The sequence below is a fragment of the Phaethon aethereus genome (genome assembly GCF_964289735.1).
Source record: "Phaethon aethereus genome assembly, contig: HAP1_SCAFFOLD_108, whole genome shotgun sequence".
Classification (NCBI taxonomy): Eukaryota; Metazoa; Chordata; class Aves; order Phaethontiformes; family Phaethontidae; genus Phaethon; species Phaethon aethereus.
The window spans coordinates 357498-381916 of NW_028113960.1; the positions used below are offsets into that span (position 1 = coordinate 357498).

Below are 24419 nucleotides of genomic sequence, written 5' to 3' on the forward strand. Positions count from 1 at the left end.
GGGGGGTGCGTGTGTGTGTGTTAAGTAGCAATTGGTCAAATCAGTTTGGACCTGAACACGTGAAAGGTGTAAGAACCGTGCGTGACACCGCATTCGGGGTGCCCCAGTCTGAACAGGACAGCTCGCGTGCACGAATGCAGCAATTCCTCCCGTAACGCTAGACTGGGCGTCCCAGGCTCTCTCCTCGGTGGGCAGGGGCCAGTTGCCAAATTTTTGTGAAAGCTCTCCATCGTGGCCACAGGGTCCCGGCCCCATTCCTTCCCCTTGCACAGGAAATTCACCTCCCCCCAAAAGTCATGGTTGGGTTGGGAAACTGTGGGGGTGGGAAACCATTGGGATAGGAAACCAACACAGGTCTGAGAAATCATCGCTGGGATGGGAAAGGGTGGTGGGGGTGGGAAACCATCATTAAGGACAGGAAATCATCAGCCAGATGGGAAATAACTGAGAGGGGAAGGTGTTGTGCTATGAAAACCAAACCCTCGCGAGGCTGGCTGAAGCAGGTGCTGGTGGAATGTTCGCCATGGGGACGGAGGCTCTTTGGCCCAACAAACCCCACACTGACCAACCGCCACGGCAGGTACAGCAGCGGCTGTACAGAGGGAGGCTGACATGGAGACAGCCAACGAGTACGGCTACCCCTAACCCACCGCTCCAGCAGGGTTCCCCGTAGCCCCCACATGCAGAAAAGAACCAGAGACAGAGACCTGCACCCACCTGCTCCAGCCCCCACCCTCTCCCAGAACCCCATTTCTTCCTTAATTCATTACACAATATTGGAGTTTGTGTTTTCCCTCATGACGAGGATTTCGGTAACAATTCGTTCCAATTTGGGCTCTTGTAGGAGATTAATTTGCTTTATGGTCACCCAAAACAACAGGGAAAACCATTAACTTGAGTAGTCTTGTTCATGCACGTTTTGGAAGCAGGAAGTGATTTTGTTACTGTGAAAACACATAAAAACAGCTGGTAATGCTTTAGTAATTATATGATTTGTGACCATTATTTCAGCAACTGCTGTTATTCTGGACTTGACTGCATAACAGAGAGAAAACACAGACGTACATTACGTATAAAACGCCGTACTGAAAAGATCATTAAGGTTACAGAAACAAAAAAAAATACAACCGTAGCACTTCCTAGCTTATTGAATTTTGATTTTGCAATTTGAAACATACATTCCCTAACACAGTTTAGATTGGCAATTACTTTGTGGGTTTGAAAAAACTAATCCATTGTATGGCATTTTATGGATACATCCTGGGCTCTAAGCAGAGCTTAGGGCTTTTAGACCCCATATAGACCTCTACCTAAGGGCAGTTACAAAGTGCCTCTGTCTAGTCCTGCTCTCGACGTGGCACGAAAGAGACCACCCCTCCGCTCCCATTCCTGGGTTTCTAGCCACATTTTCAGGCAGGGTTTGTATAGGTTCAAGACCGCTTGCCTTGGAAAAGGAAAGGAATGTGAAGAGGCCACTTTAAATCGGCCACTACAGGGACTGTCAAAGCTAACGCCGCTTTCCTTCTGACATCTTCAGGAACCAATGTGGACATGCCTGTAGTCCTACAGCCCCGGTGCTAAGTTACACGTGGCACAGCACAATTTAAAGGTTACAAATGACCCTGCTGTTTTGTTAAGTTGTCTTGTCGTTTTTCATTCTTGCTGAAAACAACTTATCCATGCCCGTGCTTTGTCAAAGTCCAATTTTACAAAATGTCATGCTTGGATATATCGCTAGAGGTCACATCTAGTTGCTGGTTCATTGCTTTGGCATTGTATCTACAGACATGGTAACAGTTAATTAAGCTAACAGGTGCCTACTGGCTACGTTAATTAACGCACATCAAAGGGCAAAGCCCGCTGCGTAGTCTTGTTGGGAATTTGCCTTTGGAGAGATGGCTATTTGTTTCTTTACTGTTTTAGCCATGGGCTAATCATATTGCCTGTTTCCACGGTGCTCAACTTCCCTGTCTAAAAGCTCCTTTTTCAGCACCAACCTCCTCTTCACCTGCTCCTAAGTTCACACAGCGATCTTTCTCCTGTTTGCCTGTGTCTCACCGCAGCAGGAGCCCAGAGGGAATGCAGCCCTCTCGGCAGCAAGGCGCGTCCTGCCGACCTGCCCGGGGCTGCCAGGCAGGCATCCCGACTGCTCACCCGGGCTCCCGTTACAGGCAGCGGAGAATAAAAGCCACCGCCGGGGTGTTGGCAACCGTCCGGCAGACTCCAGATGTGGGGCAGGCAAGGGAAGTCTGGCTGATCCGTTGGCTACGTGTAAACTGAAGCCTACAGTGCAGATCCTTGAAGTGCGGTGAGCTGAACCCCCCACCAGTCCCAGCTGCGACGCAGACGCAGCGGGTTCTATCACCTTCTCACAAATTTATGTGCCTTAAGTCACCTGTACTTGGACACACTGTCACAGAGAGACACACGCACACAGACAGCGTCCTGTATTTTCTGAGAGACTCAGCGCCGTTGCCCAACGTGTAAAGAGAAACAGTGCAACAGGTACTGAACTGGCCAAAGGAGGGAGCGAGACGTCAGACATCCTGAACGTCGGATTAAGGGCCAACTCTCTCAAGCCAGGGGTGCCCTAATGGGAAGGGGAATGTTCCTTTGCCATGCGTTAGATCAGTGCATGGCTTTCCATGCATCGCTAGCACTTTGCTTACCTGGGGATAGAAGGTGATTAAGGGAAAAATAAAGCAGGGAATAATCGCCCTCCTGTCATGTCAAATGCCTAGAACTATGTTTCCCACTGGGCCCTACGCTTGGTCTGACAGCGCTAAAGTGTGCAGCTAGAACATGGACAATGTCATCTTATTTCAGGCCAGACTCCCATTAAGCAGTAATCTTAAGGCAAACTTCTGCCTGCAAGAACAGACTTTCATCTGTTTTGATGTTTTTAAACAGAAAGCTAGAAAACAGCCCGTGATCCCTTTGCTGCTGCTGCAAAGACACTATGGTTGACTTTCCTTCAGCCTGCAAGGCTGGCACTCTGTCACAAAAGGCAAATCTCACAGCTTGCTCCACCATTCTTAAATGCTAGGAAAGCTAAAGGTTACTTTCACACTCACCGAAGGATGGACTTCTACGTATCCATGGGCGTCTTTACCAGCAATGTGTGAAGGAAAATTAACCAGATGCTGTTATAAAAATGCCTTTTGTGGGGAAACCCACAGAACAAGGAAATCCAAAGAGACGACATGTTTCTTTCACAACATCCCTCCAGGAGCAACAGCTATTTTACATAGAGAGGAGGGTAACAGGACAATAGACTAGGTTACTCTTTTTTCTACAGTTTCTTGTGTCTATTTTTTGCCCTGTTTTGCCAGTAACTAAAAGAATTGGAAACTTTGTCATGAAAGTGCCAATTGGTCTTTAACTGTCAATGCTTCTGTTCCCCCATTAAAGCTTGCTGAAAATCCACCTTAGCTGTGGCAGTTCTATTCTGACAAACCACAGTCACAGCTCCTGAGTTCAGGAGCGTACACAAAGTGTTTTGAATTTTGCAGTTCACCACAAAACTAATTGCTTTTTTAGCACACATTAAGTGTCAACTTAGACAGTCAAATCTCTTCATTATGCAAGTTAAAAAAAAAAAGATGCTTTCCCTCAAAAGAAGAGAAACGGTAATACATTCTGGAGATTAACCTCACAGTTTCTCTCTCACAGAAGCTCTCCCAGTCTGCATTTTAGCAGTTGCACTGGTTGAACCAGCAAACTGAGGAAATTGCAGACCCCACTGCCACACACGATCATGTGTGGGGAACTGAACCACTGCAGGTTAAATCCCAAAAGCTGTCCACACCCGGTGGGATAGAGACACCCCCTTATTAGCTGAAGCTGTTGACAGAAGCTTTACCAAAGTCATGGTATCTTACTGGCATTTTTGTTTAAAAATCAACTCCGTTATTAAGGAACAGCCAAAGAACACATCGATACAGAAGCCAACTAGTAGTAAAAACCTCCACTTACTTGCTACATGTGTGGCCAGCCAGGGTCTGTCTGGCAAATACAATACAGAAAAAGCCAAAGAAAAGAAAACGCGAACTGCAGCACAGACTTGCTCTCTCATTTTTGCAACGATAGGTCACAATTTTGCAGACTCTAGGCATCCAGGAGGATAAAGGACATCCTCATCACATCTGCAGGCTCTTGGACGGGAATGCCCACACCACGAGGGTCTTCCTGGAGTGAGCCTGCTATGGAGATTGCTCGGGACACTTATGCCTGCCTTCTCGCCCTCTGTGACACCGTTCCTGTTACATCACAATGGCAGCCGTTCTGGGTTGGTTTGCGAGTTTATGCACAGCAACCTCGTCCTCTGCATGGGGTTTGCGTGGCAAGGTTGTGGCAGCAGGGCTGCAGGGGTGGCTTCTGTGAGAAGCTGCTAGAAGCTTCCCCTGTGTCCCATAGAGCCCGCGCCCGGCGGGGCCAAGCCAGGCAGCAACGGGGGCAGCACCTCTGGGATAACATATTTCAGAAGGGGACAAAACCGGCACGTGGCATTTGCAGCTGGAGAGAGGAGAACATGTGAAAACAGCCCTGCAGACACCAAGGTCCGTGCGGAAGGAGGGGCAGGAGGTGCTCCAGGCGCCGCAGCAGAGGTTCCCCTGCAGCCCCTGGTGAAGACCATGGTGAGGCAGGCTGTGCCCCTGCAGCCATGCAGCTCCACGCTGGAGCAGATCTCCACCTGCAGCCCGGGGAGGACCCCCCGCCGGGGCAGGGGGATGCCCGAAGGAGGCCGTAACCCCGTGGGACACCCGCGCTGCAGCAGGATCCTGGCAGGACCTGCGGAAAAGACATCCGGAGCAAAGCTGAGCCCGTGTGCTAGTGCACATCCCAGCCCTTTGCCTTGTACCTGGGCCACTCTAAATTGCCTGACCAGCCTCGGCCTCTGAACAAAGGGTTTGGCAGAGAGAGGCCCTCAGCTGTACCAGGCGCTCTTGTGTAGACGAGGAGGAGAATGGCACTGAGGGTATCAGGGACCAAATCACCTGAACAAGGTACAGGACATGAACAGAACTAATCAATTATCTCCAGACAATCCTGGCAGCGGTAACGTCAAAACCTTGAGAAATCACCTGCCTGCATTGTGGAAACTCACTGATGCCTAAAGTCAGTCATCTCCCAGTCCTATAAAGAGTGGTCCCAAGTGAGACCCTTTGAGCTCTCCTGGACCGCAGCGGGCTGCAACTAGCACCTCCCTCTGAGTGGGACGCCTCTCAGAGCCCGTGAACCCTCAAGTTCACGATCAGCTCAGAGGCTCAACTGTGCAGCCATTGAGCGACACAAAGCATTCGATGTGAGTATTTGACTGAATTCCAGGGGGATATTGAATAGGTACCTTGGTACATCTCTATCTCTTTTCTCTAGATCTCTTTATGGGTCTCTGTCTCTACACCTATAGGTGTGCGTGTGATTAAGGACTTCTAAGTTTCAGTGGATTATGCTGCTAAGTTTTATATGATTTGATACTGTGACTTATCTCGGCATTGTTAGTGAATGTGATTGCTGCTATTTTGTATTGGATAAATTGCCATCTTTAAGTTACAGGAAGCACAAAATCATAGTCTGTATCACTACACCAGAATCCCCGATACCCTGTCCCTTTAGTCATAAACTGTTGACCAAATCTGGGAATAGGAGTGGATTCAGTCGCACCTAGACTCCTCTCTGAAAAGGACTTTAGAAAGCATGGGGGTCCTCTCTGAACCTCGTGACTCAATGGAAGGGTCTCTCCTACTTTCCCTCCTCAAATATACACATTAACTCGATTTGATAGACGAGTAAATCATTCCAGTTTAATTGTTCTATCTGCACAGCTTTTCCACCTTGAATAAGGAATAGAGTGGACCTTGCCATCGCCTTCTGCTAACTCATGCTTTTTACAAATCTAGATTAAAATCATGCGCTTTCTGGTATCTTTGGTGGTGATTCTTCAAGCAGCCTAAATTATCCATTCGTGACAGCCCAGGAAGCAGGGAGGGATGGGGGGGATATGTTTTAAGATTTCGTCTTATTTCTCATTATCCTACTCTGATTTTGGTTGGCAAGAATTTAAAATAATTTTCCCAAGTTGAGGCTGTTTAGCCTGTGATTGTAATTGCTGAATGACCTCTCCCTGTCCTCTGCTCTGAGTTGGTTTCTTTTGGATGGTCTTTCTTTGCCTTTTCCTCCACGACTGGTCTAGTTTCTGGGTGATCTTCTATCACTTTTGGATGAATTTTCTGTGGGGTACCAAGAGTCTTCGCATCCTTTTGAGAGGAAGATGTTTAAACATTGTCTGTCTTTGGCATGTCCTCCTTCACTTGTTTCACAGGAGGTTCCATTTGAGGAGATTTTTCACGCTCGCTGTCCACCTTCACTTGGGAAGCTTTAGCTCGTTTTCTTATATTGTCCTTCTGAGGAGGAACAGCCACTTCTGCTTCCCGCTTTGTCTTGCCAGGTTTTGGTTTTCGCTCATCCTTCTCTTTCTTCTTTTTAGACCCTGGCTTGAAAGCCATAGAATCTGCTCCCAGATGCTCATCCCTCATCTCAGGGGTGGCATCATCTCTGCTTGGGAGCATGAACAATGAATCCCTTTGAACGACTTCTCCTGTAACTGGCTCTCTTGGTTTTCGCGCACCTTCTAGCAACTCAGCATTGAGAAAGCCTTCATTCGCATCCTCTTTCCTTCTCTCCTGGTGTTTTTTAGGTTTATTTCCTTTGTCATCTCCACGTGGATTTTGCATCTCCCTCTCTTTGTTGCCACGGCTCTCTCTTCCGGAAGGTTGTTCAGGGTAATTTCCAGCTCTATTACAGCTGCGCTGCCTATGCCCCACAGGATAATCCTCCCTATGTCCCCAAGCATATGGCGAATACTCTCGTCTGGTCCCAGGTGGACCAAAGCAGTCTGGAGAAAAGTTCCCTCTCTTTACTGGAGGATGAAGTTGAGCACCAACACCATTGCCCTTGTAAAACTTTTCACACCACTCTCTGTAGTTCCTTTCCCATTCTCCGTACCCTTGCTCTCCAAATGGATCTCCAAAGTCAATAGATCTGCCATCGGAAGCTTTCATATCATACGGTGGAACTTGTCTGTATCGGTTAAAATACTCCCTTCCTCCTTCCCCTTGAGGTATAGTCCATTTCCTGGGAGATTGGCCTCGGACTACTGGAGACCTTGACCGTGAATGGTGTCTTCTGTGTGGGGGTGACTTTGACCTCGACCGGTGATAACCATGTGGCCTTGACCAGGAATGACAGTTCTTGTGACTCTTCCCTTTGCCTCTTCTTGGATATGGTGGTGATCGTGAGTAGGAGCGAGAATGGGAACGACTAAATGATCGAGAGTACGAGCAAGAGTAGGAAGAACCTGTTCTTGACTTGGAGTAGGTATGCGAACTTGTAGAGGAAGATGAAGTACTACAGGGAGAGTTGGACCTTAAAAAAAACACAACACAAAAAAACAGATGAAGTTAATTCAAAACAGTTACTCTCCCCAGCTTTTTTCCTCCCAGATTTCCTTTGGCTATTGATTGATTTAAGGTGCTGTATACTGGCCTCTACTGGGACATGAACATGCACATTTTTCACTCCTCAACCACTACACGCAGTGCAAATCCCTTTTGTTGCAGTCAGATGCAAAAAGAGCAAGTCTTCATGGCTACCGTGCAGTATCAAACATCGAGAGAACACGATGTAGCATTAATACAGTAAAGATCAATGTTAAAATGCTGCTTGGACTATTTAACTTCACTACTTCTTTGGCAATTTGTATGGGATGCAAAATTCTTACGTCCAGTTGTCTTTAATCAACACTTCTGGCCAGATGTGCTAGCAAAATCTTACACATACCTCTAGCTCTAACCAGGGATAGTGACTGCATTTCAAGAGAAATCATCTCGAAAAGCTTCTGAACTCAGCCTCGACTAGGATGACTCAATGCCATTACTCTAGGACAGATACTGGCAGCATGAGCAAGAGAGAGCTTTTCAGCACTCCTGCCCAAGTGACTTTTGGGGATAGAAAACATCAGCTACCCTGAGGTTTTTCTTCACAAGGAGTTCTTTCATTATTTTTTAAAGAACTCTTTCGCATCATTCCGCAGACATTCATGAGCATCTTCCCTCCTCTATAAATCCTTCAGCAATTCAAGATTTCCTTACAAACAAGTCTGAGTCATGAGACAAATTTTACAAGGTCAAAACCATACTAGCATAAGCCACCAGTTTGCAGTCCAGCTTGAAATCTCTCTGTGTACCCACATGTGGTAAACAGAAGAGGAGATGAAGACAACGTCTCTCACAGATCTCCTCCAAAGTGCTTTGAGGAAATGGTTACAAGCAGAATAGGGAGATGCAGAAAATCCAGCAACTACACCTCTTCAATTTCTGGCCTCCTCAAGGCTGTCAGGCGGTGAAGGATGCCATTACAGAGAAGCTTTACTAAAAGAGAAACCTGTTCCTGAACAGCTGTTGCCAAATTATAACTGCCAGTCAACTGTAATCTCTGCCCTATTTAAGCTAGGAATGCACACATGAAACTCCTGTCGCTGCTAATCCCTGGGATCATCCCATCCGTCTAGCAACAGAGCGGTGGAGTGGAATGCCTCCTGATTCTTCCAGACAATCTGCTTCTCCATAATGGACATGTAAAGCACGTACCTGGAAACCAAACGCTCCTTTCGAGACTTGTTATATTCCATCACTTCCTTAGCAAACTCATCCTTTGTAAACTCATCGGGTTTGGACTTTTTCTTGTCCCTGTGAAAACAAGTTTGACCTTTACTACCATTGTAGTTTGACCTTCGTTACCAAAAGACATCAAGAAACACAACATGGCCACTAGGAGAAAATGCCTACTGCATGCAAATGCAAAAGGTGAACAGCTAACATCGAAGGAAGACCAGTTTAGAATACCTACAACTTTTAGCCAATATTTTAGAACTACATTTGTCTTGTCTCAGTTTTGCATGTTTGCCCTTTGCAAAGAAAAAGGACATGACATTATGACACCGTGACGATTCTTGCATTTTGTTGATGTCAGGTGCACTGTGGTGTAACTGCAGTCTGATATGCTATTGAAATACAACAACGAAAACCAAGGCAACTTCATTGAGCCAAATACTTACTCCTCTTGCAGTCTCTGCTGTTCTCGGTAAAACTCCTCCCTTGATAAAGGAGGTGCTTGTGTCATGAGGATGGTATTTGCATGAGCCCTTGGCACTGCTGTTGCTACCCAAGCTGATGACATGTTGGCAGGAGCTGGAGGATATCCTGGAGGGGGAACAGCGTACCCAGCAGATGGAGGCTGACCAGGTGGAAAGTGAAGAGGAGACTGTGCTGGTGGTAGCCCTGAAGGAAGTGCATGGGGTGGTGGAGGGTATGAGGGAGCTGGAGGCACAGGCACGACGACGGATGTTGATGCTGCTTCTGTTGGGGCGTGAGTCCTTTGGGAATGTCCACTGCGCAGGCGTCCTCGATTTGAACTTCTGAAGAAATCCAAAAACATGTGTCACTCTTTGTCACACTCTGCCCTGATTGTAAAGAGGAAAGCGAATGAAGCGGCAGCCTGGTGGCGAGCACTTCCTACCCTCAACTTCAGCATTTTTCTCCCTGCTTTCCCTTCACTTGAGACTACGCTCCCTTCTTGATCCTCATGCTTGCCTTCCAGACCCTCGCCCCCAACAGCTCCCGCAGTCTTCTCCCCTTATACTCCGCTTTGTGACCGTGGATGGAGGCTGCCCGTGCTTAAAAGACACTCCCATGTCCCATGTGCCAAGCGCCCACCGCTCCTCTGCCACTCCTTGATGTACTTACTGCTTATACTTACTACTGAAGATCACACTTCTGATCCTCAAAGTACTGCACAAATATTAACTAATCTTCTCTCAAACTTCTTTTAGCTTCTTCCACAGGCATCACCTGTGGTCTTGCCTCATGATGATGTCTTTGGCCTGTTCTTGTCCCTGAATTGTTATTTTCTTGCTTACTAAATTTGAGAGTTTTAGGAAATCTGTGGAATCGTCCTGGCTTTTGTTGTGCTTTATCTTTAAGACATTATAAACACAATGCACGCTTACAACCGATCTCTAACAAAGGCGTACCAAAAGGAAGGACTAACTTGACACGGCAATAATAGATCAAACAAATGCCTCTCTCTCCCACTGAGAGAAAGCACCTTGGCTCGTTGAGATGAGAACATTGAAGAAATTCAAAATTGTCATCAAATAACAGCCTTGACTTTTCCAAGAATTTGCTCCACCAGTATCCGCTAAGTTGTGAAATAAAGAATGTTGGAGGCTGATTTGTATTGGGGAATCAATGTCTTCAGGTCTGTTCAGCCAGTAATCAAAAGGGTGGCTTTCCACCCAATCCTTTAGTTATATTTCATTTTTAGATGTACTGCTGGTTCCCTCAAAAACTGCTCCTTTTTCAGAGTCCTCTTTTCAATCACGTACTGGAGTTTTACTTTAAATACTCTACTGCAAGCACAGATCCCCTTTGTCAAAGCCAAATCAAATTAAGCCCTTTAAAAATTAATCACCGCTTCTATTCTCCACAACTATCTGGGCATACTTACTCCATTATAAATCAGCTGTAGTCTAAGTTAAGTGTTACGGCCTCGTTGAACAGGTTACGGGTCGTAATATACCGGATTTCTGTAGAATACTTACCGTTGCCAGCCTGGTCTGCCACCAGCTGAGCCAACTGTGCTGCCTGTGATTGCATGAGCTTTTGGCGTAGGGAGAGGAAAAAGAGAAAAATGCCATTTAGTTTATCTCAAGACAGCTTTTTAAAAGAAATTCTAAAGTTATAGTGACTTACCGGTTGAGGGTACTGATTGCCCTTGGGGGCCCAGAAGACTTGGGATCGCTGGTTGCCTTAGTGCAGGAACGTGATCGCCCTTGTCAATACATGCAAACAGTTAGAAATTAAGCTCCACTAAAAGGCAACAGTCACTGCATCATTTGAAAGAAAACTGACCTCCTCTTCCAACAAGCTGCTGGTTGACAGAGAGGGAAATTTCAGAAGTTCAGTAGCAGTCACCAGAGCAGCAGGAGGTAACACAGTATCAGCATCACTACAAAAAAAAAAAAAAGTTATTATTCAAACAGCATTTTCAAGTGCTACTGGAAATAGCAAGTCCAAGGTGAGAAAAGGCTGACTACTCTAAACGGGAAAAAAAATTTTAAAAATCTTCATCAGATTTACAGATGTGAAGTTGGCCCATTCTTACTGAAGACTGGAAAGAAGTCGATTTGGACTACTGGCATGCCAAGAGAAAGCTCACTGGAAAAATATCTTCTTAAGCTAGCTGCACGTGAAAGGGTTAGAGCACATACAAGTCACACACTGAATCTCCGTTTTGGAAGACGCGAGAACTGAAATTCTATGAGGAAATGTTTATGTGCGAGTGCAGAGGCTGCCTTAGAGGTTCTTCTGAATTGCGGTTCTTTGCATTCAACGCTACAGCTGAGCCTGACAGTCTTCTGGACAGAGAGGCTATTTGCAGCCCAGGCATAAAGCTGAAAGGCCACAAGCCCTAAACAATCGTACAGATCTTTCACGTCTTTTCATGTGACTTCACCGGGCTGCAAACTCAGACTTTCATGTTTGTAAATACTTCAAAGTTACGGCGTTTCAGTGTTTATTAGCCAGGTCAGCACGCGTCACCGACTGCCCTTTGTGTTACTGAGGATGACTCTGACTTATCGTAAGATTGATGGTAGAAATACCGTAGAAAAAAGTAATAGGAAAACACCTGCTCAGTTTTAGCTCTAATTGTGCTTTTACAGGTTTCATGAAACTGTTGCTTCCTCTGTACTAGAGAGAAATTAATGCACTCAAGAAGCTTTGACATAACTAGAGGGCTCCTTTAGGAATTGCTAGCCACATAAAACCAAAGGGCCCCTGGGCAAAATGTGCCTCTTTCAGGGTAAAACTCATAGACAATGACTGATAAGGGAACTGAGCAAGAAATACTTCTGAGAAAATCCTTGCATGAGACACACTTCCGAGTTATCAAAGTGTCCTCATTCAAAGTAAATACAAAAACCAGAACTTCCACTAGTATCGGGAACTGTCACTACCGATAGATAAATAGCTAGTGGAGAAGCTCAACAAGAAGAAGAATCTAACTTGAGCATTTTAGTGTCCTTTATATCCCTGTTGATCTACAGATTTACTTACCAAAGAGGTCCGTCCGGCTGTTCAGCACAGAGAGGCAGGGACACTGCTGGAGGGAGACCAGAGGTGACGACAGAAGACGGATTTACTGGCAGCCCAATGGCCACAGAGGACTGACCAGAGGCCAACGATGACAAAGCAGCAGCAGAATGAGGAGCCAGGGATGCTAATGGAGTCATTAGTGGGTCCTGCTGTCTGGAAACTGCTGGCCGGAGCTGAGGCTGCATGTTGTGCGCTCTTGTTTGTCTCGTTAGTGGTGGTGGAGGTGGTGGAGGTGGCGGCTGCTGCTCATGTTGCTGCTGAATCTGCTCTCTGTAGCCAGTTCCATTACTGAAGTTGTTCACAGCCTAGAGGCAGAAAAACACATACAGAAAGGCACTATGAAACTTCAGTAGATGTACGAACAAAAGCCTCCCCAGAGCAAAATTACTTGTGTGTTCCTGTAAACATTATCAATCCTAAAATCAATCAACATACAGGTATAGGAAGACATCAGGTGAAACACTGACCCTAACGATGGGTAACGCAGAGTATCTCTATTTACAGTTACCTCAGTGTTAACACCAAATTTGAAAGTGAGGCAATCACGTTAAGCAAAAGTGTGACCTGAATTTGCCAGATTCTCTCTAAAGAGTTGTAAGCTTCTCTAACACCAGATAACGTCTCTGAAAAGTAAATTTAGCCTTATTCCATTTAGCCTTGCTTAAGGAGATGTAAACGAGTATTTTCTTCCCTTTCAGCTTTTCGCAAATAGACCTGTCTAACAAACAGTTTACATAAATGTCAGCATGTCACCTGGCGTAACAACTTGTTGGCAGTTAAAGCATCGGGAGAAACGTCTGTTTGATGACACGTTGGGCATGTATGTTCCTCAGATTCCAGTAACGCTGTTCTAATACCTGTGAATAACGAGAACCGTCAAAAGAGTTTTCAGCAAAACTAAGGAAAATGTTGGGGTTCTAATCAATTATAAAAACACGTATATGATTAATGGGTGAATATAGTCTTGAACAGAGCCTGAAGCGGTAAATGTCCAATAGTGTAAAAAATGTCCAGCATGCAGCAAATAACTAAGCAGAGTTGATATTTCACTGTTGTTACTTGGAAGCTGTAGAGTAGGCTGTGTCTCGATGTTTGGACTGGTCTTTCCACTGTGCAGGACAGTGAGAAGTCACCAACCTCAAGGTTGATGAATAAAACACATCTCAAAAAACCGTTCATATATGGATTCAAGTTCTGAAGGATTTCACCAACTCTCCTGTGGAGAAGAATGTGGATTAAACGCCCAACTCTCCGTTTGTTGCAGACCACAATAAGTCACCAGAGCAGGCTATAGAATTTTGCATGAGAGAAAGGGCTGGGGACAAACTAAATGCATTCAGTATCTCATACTGTAATCACCTGCACGGTTACACATTCTTCTCAGAGTCATCCTTCCACATGTACAGAGGGTTTAACTAGACACGTAACCAGGGAAAAAAGCTTTCTGCCTTTTTTTTCTGCCCTTTGCATAAGAAGGGTCCTCTCCCGTTCTGGGTATACTCAGGTATCAAACAGAACGGGTAACCAAGTAATTTCGTTCTCTCCCAGTTCTGCCTTCGGAAGGTCAGATGCCATGTTTTGAGTTAACAACCGTGGGAGTAAGACTTACATTCGTCACAGTAACTGTTTCCACAGCAGGGAGTAACAGCTGCGTCACTCATGACCTCTTTGCAAATGAGACATAACAACTCCTCTGGAACAGGAGCGTCTGAGGAGGAGGAGGAGGACGGCTCCTCTGGTGAAAAGGGAGGCTTTTCCTTCTTTCCTCTAGCATACGCTTCCCTGGAGGCGGGGCGGGGAAGGAAAAACAACAAGTGAAAGATGGGCAAAGGAGAACTTTTCCAAGCTTTGGATTTTCCGCAAGGAAGGTAAAATAGATGGCATTCTTCTCAGTCCACATTAGCCTTCTAAAGCGTAGGCATTTAGTTTCAACTACTTCTCTTTGGCCACCACACCAGAAGAGGGAGGGGGAACAATTTTCCTTCTGCAGAACTCTCCCATTCATGGGATCAACTAAGAGATTGGCTCAGACTAGAAAAATCATTTTTCGACATCCAGAAATCAGCTGAAATGAATCCCACCTCTCCTCTGCCAGAGGGTCAATGTAAATTGCAGGCTCAGGATCAAGTGAGTCTCCGATTAAATACACTTTATGAATAAAAGAAAACTATGTCTCAGCTTCTACAAAAGGAGATCCATGACAGCCACAAACAGAAGTGCTATCAAGTGCATTTCTTCCCAGCCACTCTTGTCACCACACAGTAGGATTTTCTTAGGGTAAAGCAAAACAGGAAAACATCCGTCTGGTTCACACATGAGATTTGATCAAAGCCAGAGGGGGAGGAAATCTCACTCACACAGCTATTTGCTAAATTGGGCAAGAAGCCTTTGAAACGTCAAAGAGAAGCAAAACGAGCTTTCGAGGAGAATGACTCCAACGGTAAGCACTAGTGAAATCTTTTGCAGACCTACAGATTCTAGGTGTACCACAAGTTGAACCAACTTCCAGGGGTGTGAACAGCAGGACCAGTCTATTTCCATATTAGAAAGTATCACAGATTTTAAGGCAACGATACAATGACGGTGCTTCCTGCTTCGTAATTACAGACGCTGGCCAACTTGCTTGCATTGCCACTCGGACACACACGCATGGTTTCTCTCGTTCCCTTTCTGCTCAGTCCCATTAATCCCATACTTACGCACTAATAATTGGTATGGCGTATTTCCCAGTGCTTGTCAGCATAGCACCCTTTATACTGGGATCTTTCACCTCCATCAGGAAACTCCTCGGAATTCCTGTGCTCCTTTTAATTCTGGGAACAGACTCAAAAATTCTGTCCTGTTAAGAAAAGAAGTGCAGATACCTCTCATCTTAAGACCCACCCTTAAAAGGACATTTCAATGATGATTTTCAGCAGCAAAAGCCTTTAATCCTCTCCTTTTACCCAGCATAAGGCTTGCTCAACTAAAATACCCTTCTCCCTAAAGGAATATAGCCAGGATGTCCCAAAGGCTTGAGCAGCGTTTTGAACTCAGTCGACATCCTTTGGCTTAATGTCAAGTTCCTTAAGGGTGAAATATCCCTTGGCTCACCATCCACTCGGAGAGGAGACACAACCCCGCTCCTCCTCCAAAGCGCAGTTCAGAGTGAGAGCTTAACTCGGTGCTCTGAATCCGACACTGAGAAACTGAGATTCACCTTCTCTAGTGAAGGTGGAATTCATATCTCACGCATATACATTCAGCAACTGATGTCAAATGGCATGGCTACTCAGCCAGGTGCTTGTGTAACTAAAACACGCAAACATTGAACGGATGTCGATAGAAACATCTTGGGTTTTTACAAACTACTGAAAACTGTGAACTGTCATTAAAAAGCGTTGAAACCAGAAAGATTTCCAATAAAATTGAAATGTATAAAAATATGCATGACAGTGTGCAGAGAAAGATCTATGGACATATGTAATGTCCATGGCCTGGAAGGAGAAAATGTTACATTTATAACTCCAGGTTTCCCGTGAATTGTAAAGGGCTTTGCAACATTGCCACATGACCTCTGCGTTTCACCCCAAAAGAAACAATTCTTAACATGAGTATTCATGTATTTGTTACGGAACTGCCAAGGGAAAACAATTTAAAAGTAAGTCACACCAGAAGTCCCCCACAATCTTACCCCCTTTGTTGGGCAGTTCTTTACACAGTGGCCAGGTTTTCCACAACCAAAGCAAGTATATGATGTCAGTGGTGGACCTAAGGCTTTCTTCGTGTAACTGAAGGTGTTTTGGGGAAAAAAAAGAAAAAGGATGCATGTGTTAAATCCATGTTTGTTAAAACCAACAAGTTTACAGGTTTTCCATCATCGCCAAAGATCGGATTTGACATTATCCACACTTACTTGGCTGGATCATATTCACGGCAAGACTGGATCATCATGGCTTTTATTTTATCTTCTTCGGCAGCATTGGCTTCAGCCAGATTGGCAGTCTGTTGTTTAACAAGTAATCGTTTGAGAGGCACATTAGAAACACATTGAAGCGCACACAGCCAAAGACAACACCACTCACCCAAGCCTGTACAGAGCAGCACAACACTAGCTGAGGTTGCCTGAAAATAGCTGCTTATATAAAAAATAGTTGTGCTGAAAGTGTTCTGGGGAGTCCTTACACCATGAAATGATGCTTATGTGCCTGTTAACCTACTTGAAAAGAGCATTCTTGGGCACTCAAAACCTTAGGCTCAGGTTGGACCTTATAAAGACTTGTGCACCTACTCCAGTTTTCTTCCAAGTGGACTGAAGCTATGCACAGAAAAAGTTAGACCTGCCGCTATTATTAAAGGGATCTTTAAGCTCCAGCCTATTTGAAGGAGAAGACAGCCACTGTACATTGAATTGAGAAAGATGAAGGCAAGTACCATTGTTTACATTTGCAGCATCAGAAGGATACACAACTTAAAGGTCAGGGAAGTTGGTTTTGCTTGCTGAAATTCAGCTTCAGACACAGAAGCATTACAGAGATTCAAGCTTTTTAGAGCCCCTCAGCAAGACAAAAGACTCTTTTCAGTAGAAATTGGACCACTCGTGCTGTAGGCAGTCCAAACTGCACGTTCCCCCCTGCTAAATTCTTCATATTAACTGATGTAACTAGGAACATTTTCACAATCTACACTGTCTGTGCCCCAACAAATTAGACCGTGTTGTCCACTCTAGATATACTGCAATTTATGAAATTGTGCAGCATTCCAAGAACGGATCTATAACTATAATGACTAGAAATTCAAAAATAGCCATGCCATTGCCCATGCGACAGAAACGCTTCTACTTTGGCTGTTGCAACCGCCCCCAAGATGTCCATAACCAAGAGCCAATTCAGTTCTTCTGTGAACATTGTGTTCGTTTCCAATGTAAACCTAACGAAATGTGTGAACAAGTCAACAGCTTCTGCAAGGCTGCTGCTTTGTGTCTTGAAGCTGAGTCATACTGCAACACTATGTGGAGGCTGATAAGGTGCTCCCCTTCTATCTTCCCAAAGTGGGAACTGCTCTTCACAGGATACTATCAACAGCTACACAGGCTTTAAAGTTCAAATAAATAAATAATTAAAAACTACATTAAAGTTTTCTTCCCATTACAACAGTCATCCTGCTATAGATCACAGTGTTCAATTTAAAAATTTGAAGCAAACACTTTTTTTTTTATGTATTTGACAAGAAAAAAAAATATATATACCTTAATCAGCTGGGCCAGAGAAAGAGGTGCAGAAGAGTCATCACTCTGTTCACAAAAAATTAACAACCTCTTTAAGTTTTACAATCAAAACCTAGCAATAGTCAACCTCTACGGTAGTCGGAAATTCTGCACTATATCCTCTGAGCATCACTGAAATAGGCATTTCCAACCTAGTGTCATTTGCCTGTGTTCAAAACAAAGTCCAAACCCACGACAGCTTAGGAGTGCCTATGTGGTTAAGGAGAAGAAACTAAAACAACCAAAGCCGCTTGAGATTATGTATTGCTCCAGAATGTCTCAGGGAGGGAGCCTTGTCAAATGCTCACAACTGCTTAAAAGTCCAAGGGGTAAGGAAGCTGTCAACTGTCCGCTAAAAGGGATTCTAAAACAATATTTATGTTTCTTGGAAAAGGAAGCATCACTACAGAAAACTTATTTTCAGTGTAGTTTGTAAATCAATCAGCGTCTCATCATTTATAAATGCACACGGCTATGCCTTTATGAACACAGCCTAGTTGCCTGTCAAAATCAAGCATGGGCACATCAGCCCTGAAACAGGAACTCTGCCTCTCCTCTCCATAAGTTTAAAAATGCCAGGCTCACCACACCCCACAAAACCCAAATGCAAACACCACTCCAAAGCATCCGCCATAAAAGAAACCCACCACTTTATCAAGAAAAAAAATAAGCTGCTCAAATTATTGAAATTAAGGTGTCTGCCATGACAGAGTAGCCTATAAAAACTGAGAAAATGGATTTCTTGTCGTGTATTAGACCGCAGGCCACACTACGCAAATTAGATTGGGAAGTGTGAGAATTTAATATTCTTCTCCTTGCCAGCAGACCAAAACCAAGTCTTAATGATGACAAAAACATGGATTCAGAGCACAATCCTGGGATTTTTTTTTTTCTCCTTTGCAACCACACTCCTCCCTCCCAGCTACCTCCTGCAACAGCTTGCAGGAATGAAGTCCTCAGGCCACCAGTCAGCAACGGACTGCGGCATTTACTGGGATCTAAGATGACATGCGGTTTTTCCACAAGTCAAAAGGGTAGCTCTCATCTGGTTCCTTTTCCAGGATATTGAATTCTATGATGCCACAAGCAGCAGTTAAGCTGACACTAGTAAAACATCATCAGAAAGACATCCGAATCACTGCTTAGTTTTTTAGAAACGTAGAATAAAATTTCTATGATGCTGAATCAAATACATTGTACATACAGCATCTATGTTTTAGTGGAAAATATATTAGGTTAATGTTGGGGAAATTAACACAAGGCTACATTGATCAGAATTAAGTGCAGTGTGTAGAAAAAAGTGTGAGATGGTGTTTTACATACGCCTCTTGATATTCCACTCACTGGCTCAGTTTGACATCTGGAAGAAGAAATAAAAGTGATCAGAACTTAAAAGAAAGCCCTTGTGCCCAACATACAGCAGTGACGACAGATTACAGAACTTGAACATCAAAACGTGATGTGCTGATAGTCTAGTGCATGTGGAAACGTATTCATACACATAAACGGCTCTCTCTTGGTACCTTCAGTGCAACTAAAAAAACCCCAGAAGCTCATTTCTACTTTGTCAGAAAATTACTCTAAGACTTACAGAAATAGAACACCAAAGTGCCTCAGATATTTTGTCTCTGCTACATAAGTATCAAAAATATGAAGTCTGTACTACAGTTTTGTGTCTTAAACATGGTGACTAAAAATAGTAGTAGAAATGTCACCTGAAGGCAGTGCCTAGGATTTTCTGCGATTTAGGAGTCCTGTAGGGAAATAAAAAAAAAAAAAAAGGACTTAATTGCCAGAATTTGCTTTAAGATAACCTTGAAAATGCTACAGTATTTGGGGAAATATTTATTACATCTGGGAACTTGCTGAGATTTCACATACTCATTGATCTGTATCTGCCTGCAGATCATCATGAATGAGACATGCAGCCATCGATGTAGTTAACAAATAATTCCAGCATCATCCCAAGTGTCGCATCAGCAGAGCTGGCAAGCCTTGGTCTTTCCCCTCTAGCTAGTATGCAAAAACACCAGATTTGGGGCATAAGGATACCTGCCATACGCCACCCCCCCTGTCCCAAATGCAAAGAATAGACGGATTCGCAGAAACACTGAGAATCAGACTCTTCTGAGATGGGAACAAATTCTAAGTTTACACTCCAGTGCGTACCTGTCTTCACTCTAAAAGCAAGACAAGCAAACACGTGTAACAAGGAATCTCTCCACGTAGAGGAAACAGCATCGAAAACTTGGCGCTCAGAAAAAACAACCCCAAGATCAAACCAAATAGAATCATTCTTAACAGTTACCGTTGTTGGAGTTTGAACCCCATGTCCCAGCAGGCCGAAAAGCATAAGTTTACTTTGGGACAGGAACAATAAAATCTACCCCATTACAACAAAAACTAACAGCAGCTTTAACCAGAAAGATACAATCTGAGTGCCTCTGGAAAGGAACATCAATTAGAAAAGGTAACACACCCAAACCACTAACACAGAACACAGTGCTTTATGGATACCTACAGAACGTATGTTTTGCGGGTAGCTTTAACTCCTCCGACAGGGATTCTTCTCACAATTACTGATGAGTTCTTAGGAATCAGGGCATTAGCCTCTGTGTATTCTGAAAACAACATAAATGCAGAAAAAAACATTAGTCAATTCATAAGAATGTATATGAATATGTAATTACACAGCGCGGCAGAGAGGGAAGCCCTTTGCAGATAGAAAAGCCAGATTTCAGATGTAACGGTGCATTTTTATCGTCTCAGCACACTAGCAGTACATTCCAAGAAATCTTCAGGTTTGAGAACCAAACGCAAGCAGCACAATCTTTTCCAGTTTTTTTTGAGAGAGCGTGAATGCCAACAGCAAAATGCTCCCAAAGGTCACTAAAGGAGAGTCTGCTAGCGCATGAGGTTCTGTCCTGATCTAGCTTAAGTGGCTTTTGCTTCTGTTAGGCTACAAAACCAAGGGATCTTTGGAGAAAAACAAAGCACAGCCAAGTCTCACCTGTGTAAAGCAGATCTGAAGTCAGACAAGCTTGCCCTGCAACAAAACAGGCTCTTAGCTAAAGCATGAAATCTCTGCGCCGTTGCTTTCATAGCTGTTCACTAAAAGCGATTCGGCCACGCTGCTGGTGCTCAAGGCCGACAGAACACAGAAGACAGCCGGCCACCTCTGTGTATGGCTTGCAGCTTAATCCACCAACAACCACACTCCTCAGCTGCTCGGTGCTTTACAATGAAATGGAAACAGAAGTGGCAGTGCTAGAACTAGAATGTGGATCACAGAAATTTGGAGGGGGGTGTTGAGCGTGCTTTCACAAGTAGGGCAGAATTAGATCTCCCCTCTTCAGCTAATCATCTGGTCTGAATTAACCAAAGGGACAAGAATCCTTTGGATTCCCTTCCTGCACAGCAGAGAGGCAGACTCCAATGAAATTACTGATGAAGACAGCCTTTAAAAGCCAGTCAAAACCAGCATGTGCCCGAAGCTCTCCACACTTTCATGATCTGCCCACAGTTTTACATGTTAAAAGCCCTCACCTTTGCAGACCGAAACAGAACAATGATCTGAAAACCAAAGATGCTGTCTATGTAGACAAGCTCTGTCAGGGTGGTTTTGCTCAGTGATCACACACAAAACAGGACTCTCTCACAATTCAGGCTCCATTTTTCAGTAGATTATTCCTACAGGCAGGAACCTCTCATGGACCAAAACATACCTACCACAAGACATTACTTCAGCCATGAAATGAAAATTCTATTTCTATTTCTGGATGACAGAAGGCTTCTTCAGAAAAGTGAGAAAGCATTTAGCCGAAACTAGCTCCTGATCTTCCCCGCCCCGGGAACCAAACAGCAAGCTTCCTCGGGACTTGAGAGTAGTTTCAAACTGTAGCAGAAAGGACTGCTAATGACAAAACCAGAAGCTCTTACACAAGTCAAATCCTGAAACCAGCCCCTGGAGCTCTTCTCCAAAGGAAAATCCAACCAGTACACAGCCACCTGTCAAGAAAGGCCTGCGCTGCACTTGTTCATGGAGAAGGAGCTCAAACCGTACTGAGGCCCTGACAAACAACTGGCAGGTCACACCAGCCGCAGTTCTAGAAGCCCAAAGCAGCTGCTTCTGCCTGCGGGACGGAGTCATACAGAGTATCCTTCTGGTCCAGATCACAAACCACTGGAGTGAGATCTGGGCTAAGCGACAGCGGCTCCACAAAAAGGCAGGAGTTCGCTACGCCTGTGCCGAACTGAGGACTGTGGTAGCTCTGTAGAAGGTTACAAGTGGCAGCACCTCCTGTGATATGCTTGTTTACAGTCTGCTTGTTGAGTGCAGAGTGAAGAGAGCTCCAGCCACCTGAGAGCAGACCGAATTCCAACAGGAATTCCCCTTAGAAGTCAATCAGCACACTTTGAAAGGCATCAGCTGTAGAGGGACAACAGCTTGGGGAAGTAAAGGCTTTCTTTGCATAGGACACTTGCACATACTTGTATTTGGTACTTGAAGTACCCCAGCAGCTTGGTCACCGTGTCAGAGAATTTGCGGAAGAGTGTTTACCTACCGCAGAGAACATTGCTGAGTGTGTTCTGAGAAGGGATGTGGTACCAGTTGGCTTTAATACATTTCTATTTCCTTCGCCTCAGTTAATTGAATTCATTTTGGTTGATGGCACCTTAATAAAGGTGAAGTCAAACAACGTAGACTAAAAAGTTAACTTTCTTTTTCTTCTTTTAATAGGAAAGGAATAAAGCTGGAACACTATTCCTGAAGGCCTGGAAATTTTTGTTTGCTTGATTTGAATTTAACAGATGCCAGCTTAGTCTGGCAGCTCTCGGACAAAACTGGCATCTCCCAGCAGGAACCTTTTCCTCCTGGGCAGCAACATCCCCGAGCAGAGACTTGGCAACAAATCTTTCTATTTCTGAAAAGTCACACCCCAAGGCCTGTAATCACATTCAAACTTGTCAAGACAGCAGCTTACCAAACTGAAATATCATACTAAGTACCACGAAACCATTATCATCTCTGAGAATCAAGCACCATTTTTTAGCTTTAAAAGAATTTATGACTTCTCTAAGAACGTTTCTTACGTATAGTCACCATAAATGTTCTGCCGGAAAATTTCAGTAGTGCCCTGATACGGTTCACACGTAGTACCAGGGAAAAAAAACGCTTAGAGACAAATGGTGAAATGATGCTCGATAGCACCTGAACGACAATGTCTTTGGTGTAGAAAAGAAGCGATATTAACAAGAAATTCCAAGGTGTCATTTAGATATGGAGAACACCCATGGCAGAGAGGCCATTAGAGGGTCTGCACAGATGGTAACTCACAGCTACACTCTTGATCCAAAGTGTTGCTAGAGAGCAGTTGCTGCAACAGCCACCAAGCCAGTTTTCCAGTGCAGTGGAGTAAAGCAAGGTGATCACAAAACGAAGTCACCAAAGACAATTTATTTCTTCAAAGTAGCCACCTGTTCTCTTCCCATCCCTTTCAGCTTTCTCCACTTGATTTCCAAGACATCTGGAGAGGTTATTAATGTAAGATATCCTCCCATATTTCCTTATCATTTTACCTAGCAGAATTCCAGGAAAGCAAAAATTTGTAAGCCCTGTACATCACACATCAACCACACATTCTTCTATGCCTGCTCCGCGCACAAAGCACAGATCTGAAGGTAGTTGTCAGAACAGCAACTACAAAAGAACAGCCCTGAGGCCCCCAACACAAGCCACAGCTACCGAGCGTGGCCAAATCACATTATCGCTTCCCACCCCGTGTAAGCCCCCACGCCGCTTGCCCTCCCAGTCCCCCCGCAGGCCGGCAAGATGGGCCTCAGGCTGACTTAGGCTACGTGGGGACGAGCCACAAAGAGCAGAGCGTGGCTCCCACAGGCCATGGCCATCACAGGGTGGTCTGTGACACTGCCAGCCGGGCAGTCCCCGAGCCCCCACGCCCGCCGCCCCCACGCACCTTCTTTGGTCTGGGCGTTGGTGATCTGCAGGTCACAGGTGGCCGCCTTCAGCTTCTCCCGGCCCATGATCTGGCGCTTGAGGTCGCACAGGGAGATGTGGAGGCCGGTGAAGGTGACCGTGTCATAGCTCAGCTTGGAGGAGAACTTGTAGTGGACGCACGACATGGTCGGGGCCTGCTCCCCGATGGCGTCTACTACAGCGGACCGAGGGGGCTGAGCTCACCCCCGCAACAAGTCCGGCCTGCGGCCCTCAGCGACGGGCGGGCGGGCGGATGACGGGGAGAGGCCCCCGCGGCCCCGGCTCGGCCTCTGCTCCCTCTCTCACGCAGCGCTCCCAGGCCCAACCACTCGCTGTGGGCACTCAGGCACCTCTGCCTCAGCGTTCCGTTGGCGGTTTAACGGACGCCAGCCGCAGGGGCTGCCCTGATCGCATCACTGCGCGTGCCCAACGGAACACTGCACCCCCCCGCGCCTCACCTGGCCTGTGGTGTCCCTCCTGTCACCCCCCTGGGCCTGCCACTGCCTGGTGTCCTGTCACAACCCAGGCCTGTGGTGACCCTCCTGTCACCCCCCTGGGCCTGCCACTGCCTGGTGTCCTGTCACACCCCAGGCCTGTGGTGACCCTCCTGTCACCCCGAAGGCCTGTCACCGCCTGCTGTCCCTCCTGTCACCCCCAGGCTGTCACTACCCGCTGTCCCCTCCTGGAAGCAGCCGGCCAGGACAAGACAGCCTGGGGAAGATGCAGTGGGCTTTGCCGTGCGGAACTTGGCTGCCCGTGCCCAGGCCCAGCGAAGGGAGGGGACATCTCAGGGTGTCCGAGTGTCTCTTCTTGCATTTACGGGACGTTCGGTCAAAGAGCCAATGGCCATTGATGGTTATTGCCATAAACCCATCTGCTTGTACTGGTACCGCTTCCACAAAAAGAAGACGACAGGTCATTGTCAGAGGAGACTCCCTTCTGAAGGGCACAGAAGGCCCCA

At 45.6% G+C, this 24419-nt stretch overlaps 2 protein-coding genes and 1 pseudogene across 3 annotated transcripts in view; 2 read left to right on the forward strand and 1 right to left on the reverse strand.

The window, feature by feature from the left end:
• The window catches only part of LOC309416429 (serine/threonine-protein kinase PAK 3-like), a gene marked incomplete at its 5' end in the record, with an annotated part of 266010 nt that overhangs the window by 196369 nt on the left and 45222 nt on the right, over positions 1–24419 (forward strand). The window lies entirely within an intron of this gene.
• LOC309416410 (E3 ubiquitin-protein ligase RBBP6-like) overlaps positions 1–24419 on the forward strand; it is an 82254-nt pseudogene that overhangs the window by 37769 nt on the left and 20066 nt on the right. The window lies entirely within an intron of this gene.
• On the reverse strand, positions 6090–24030 carry LOC309416411 (E3 ubiquitin-protein ligase RBBP6-like; the record flags this gene model as incomplete). The annotated part of the gene is given in 18 exon segments (XM_082015965.1): positions 6090–6275; positions 6279–7425; positions 8649–8747; positions 9116–9475; positions 10661–10718; positions 10812–10890; positions 10971–11067; positions 12177–12520; positions 12969–13072; positions 13825–13997; positions 14915–15054; positions 15889–15985; positions 16111–16199; positions 17443–17487; positions 18784–18820; positions 19176–19214; positions 19982–20081; positions 23439–24030. Coding segments are annotated over 18 exon segments (3360 nt in total). The 5' UTR covers positions 23605–24030.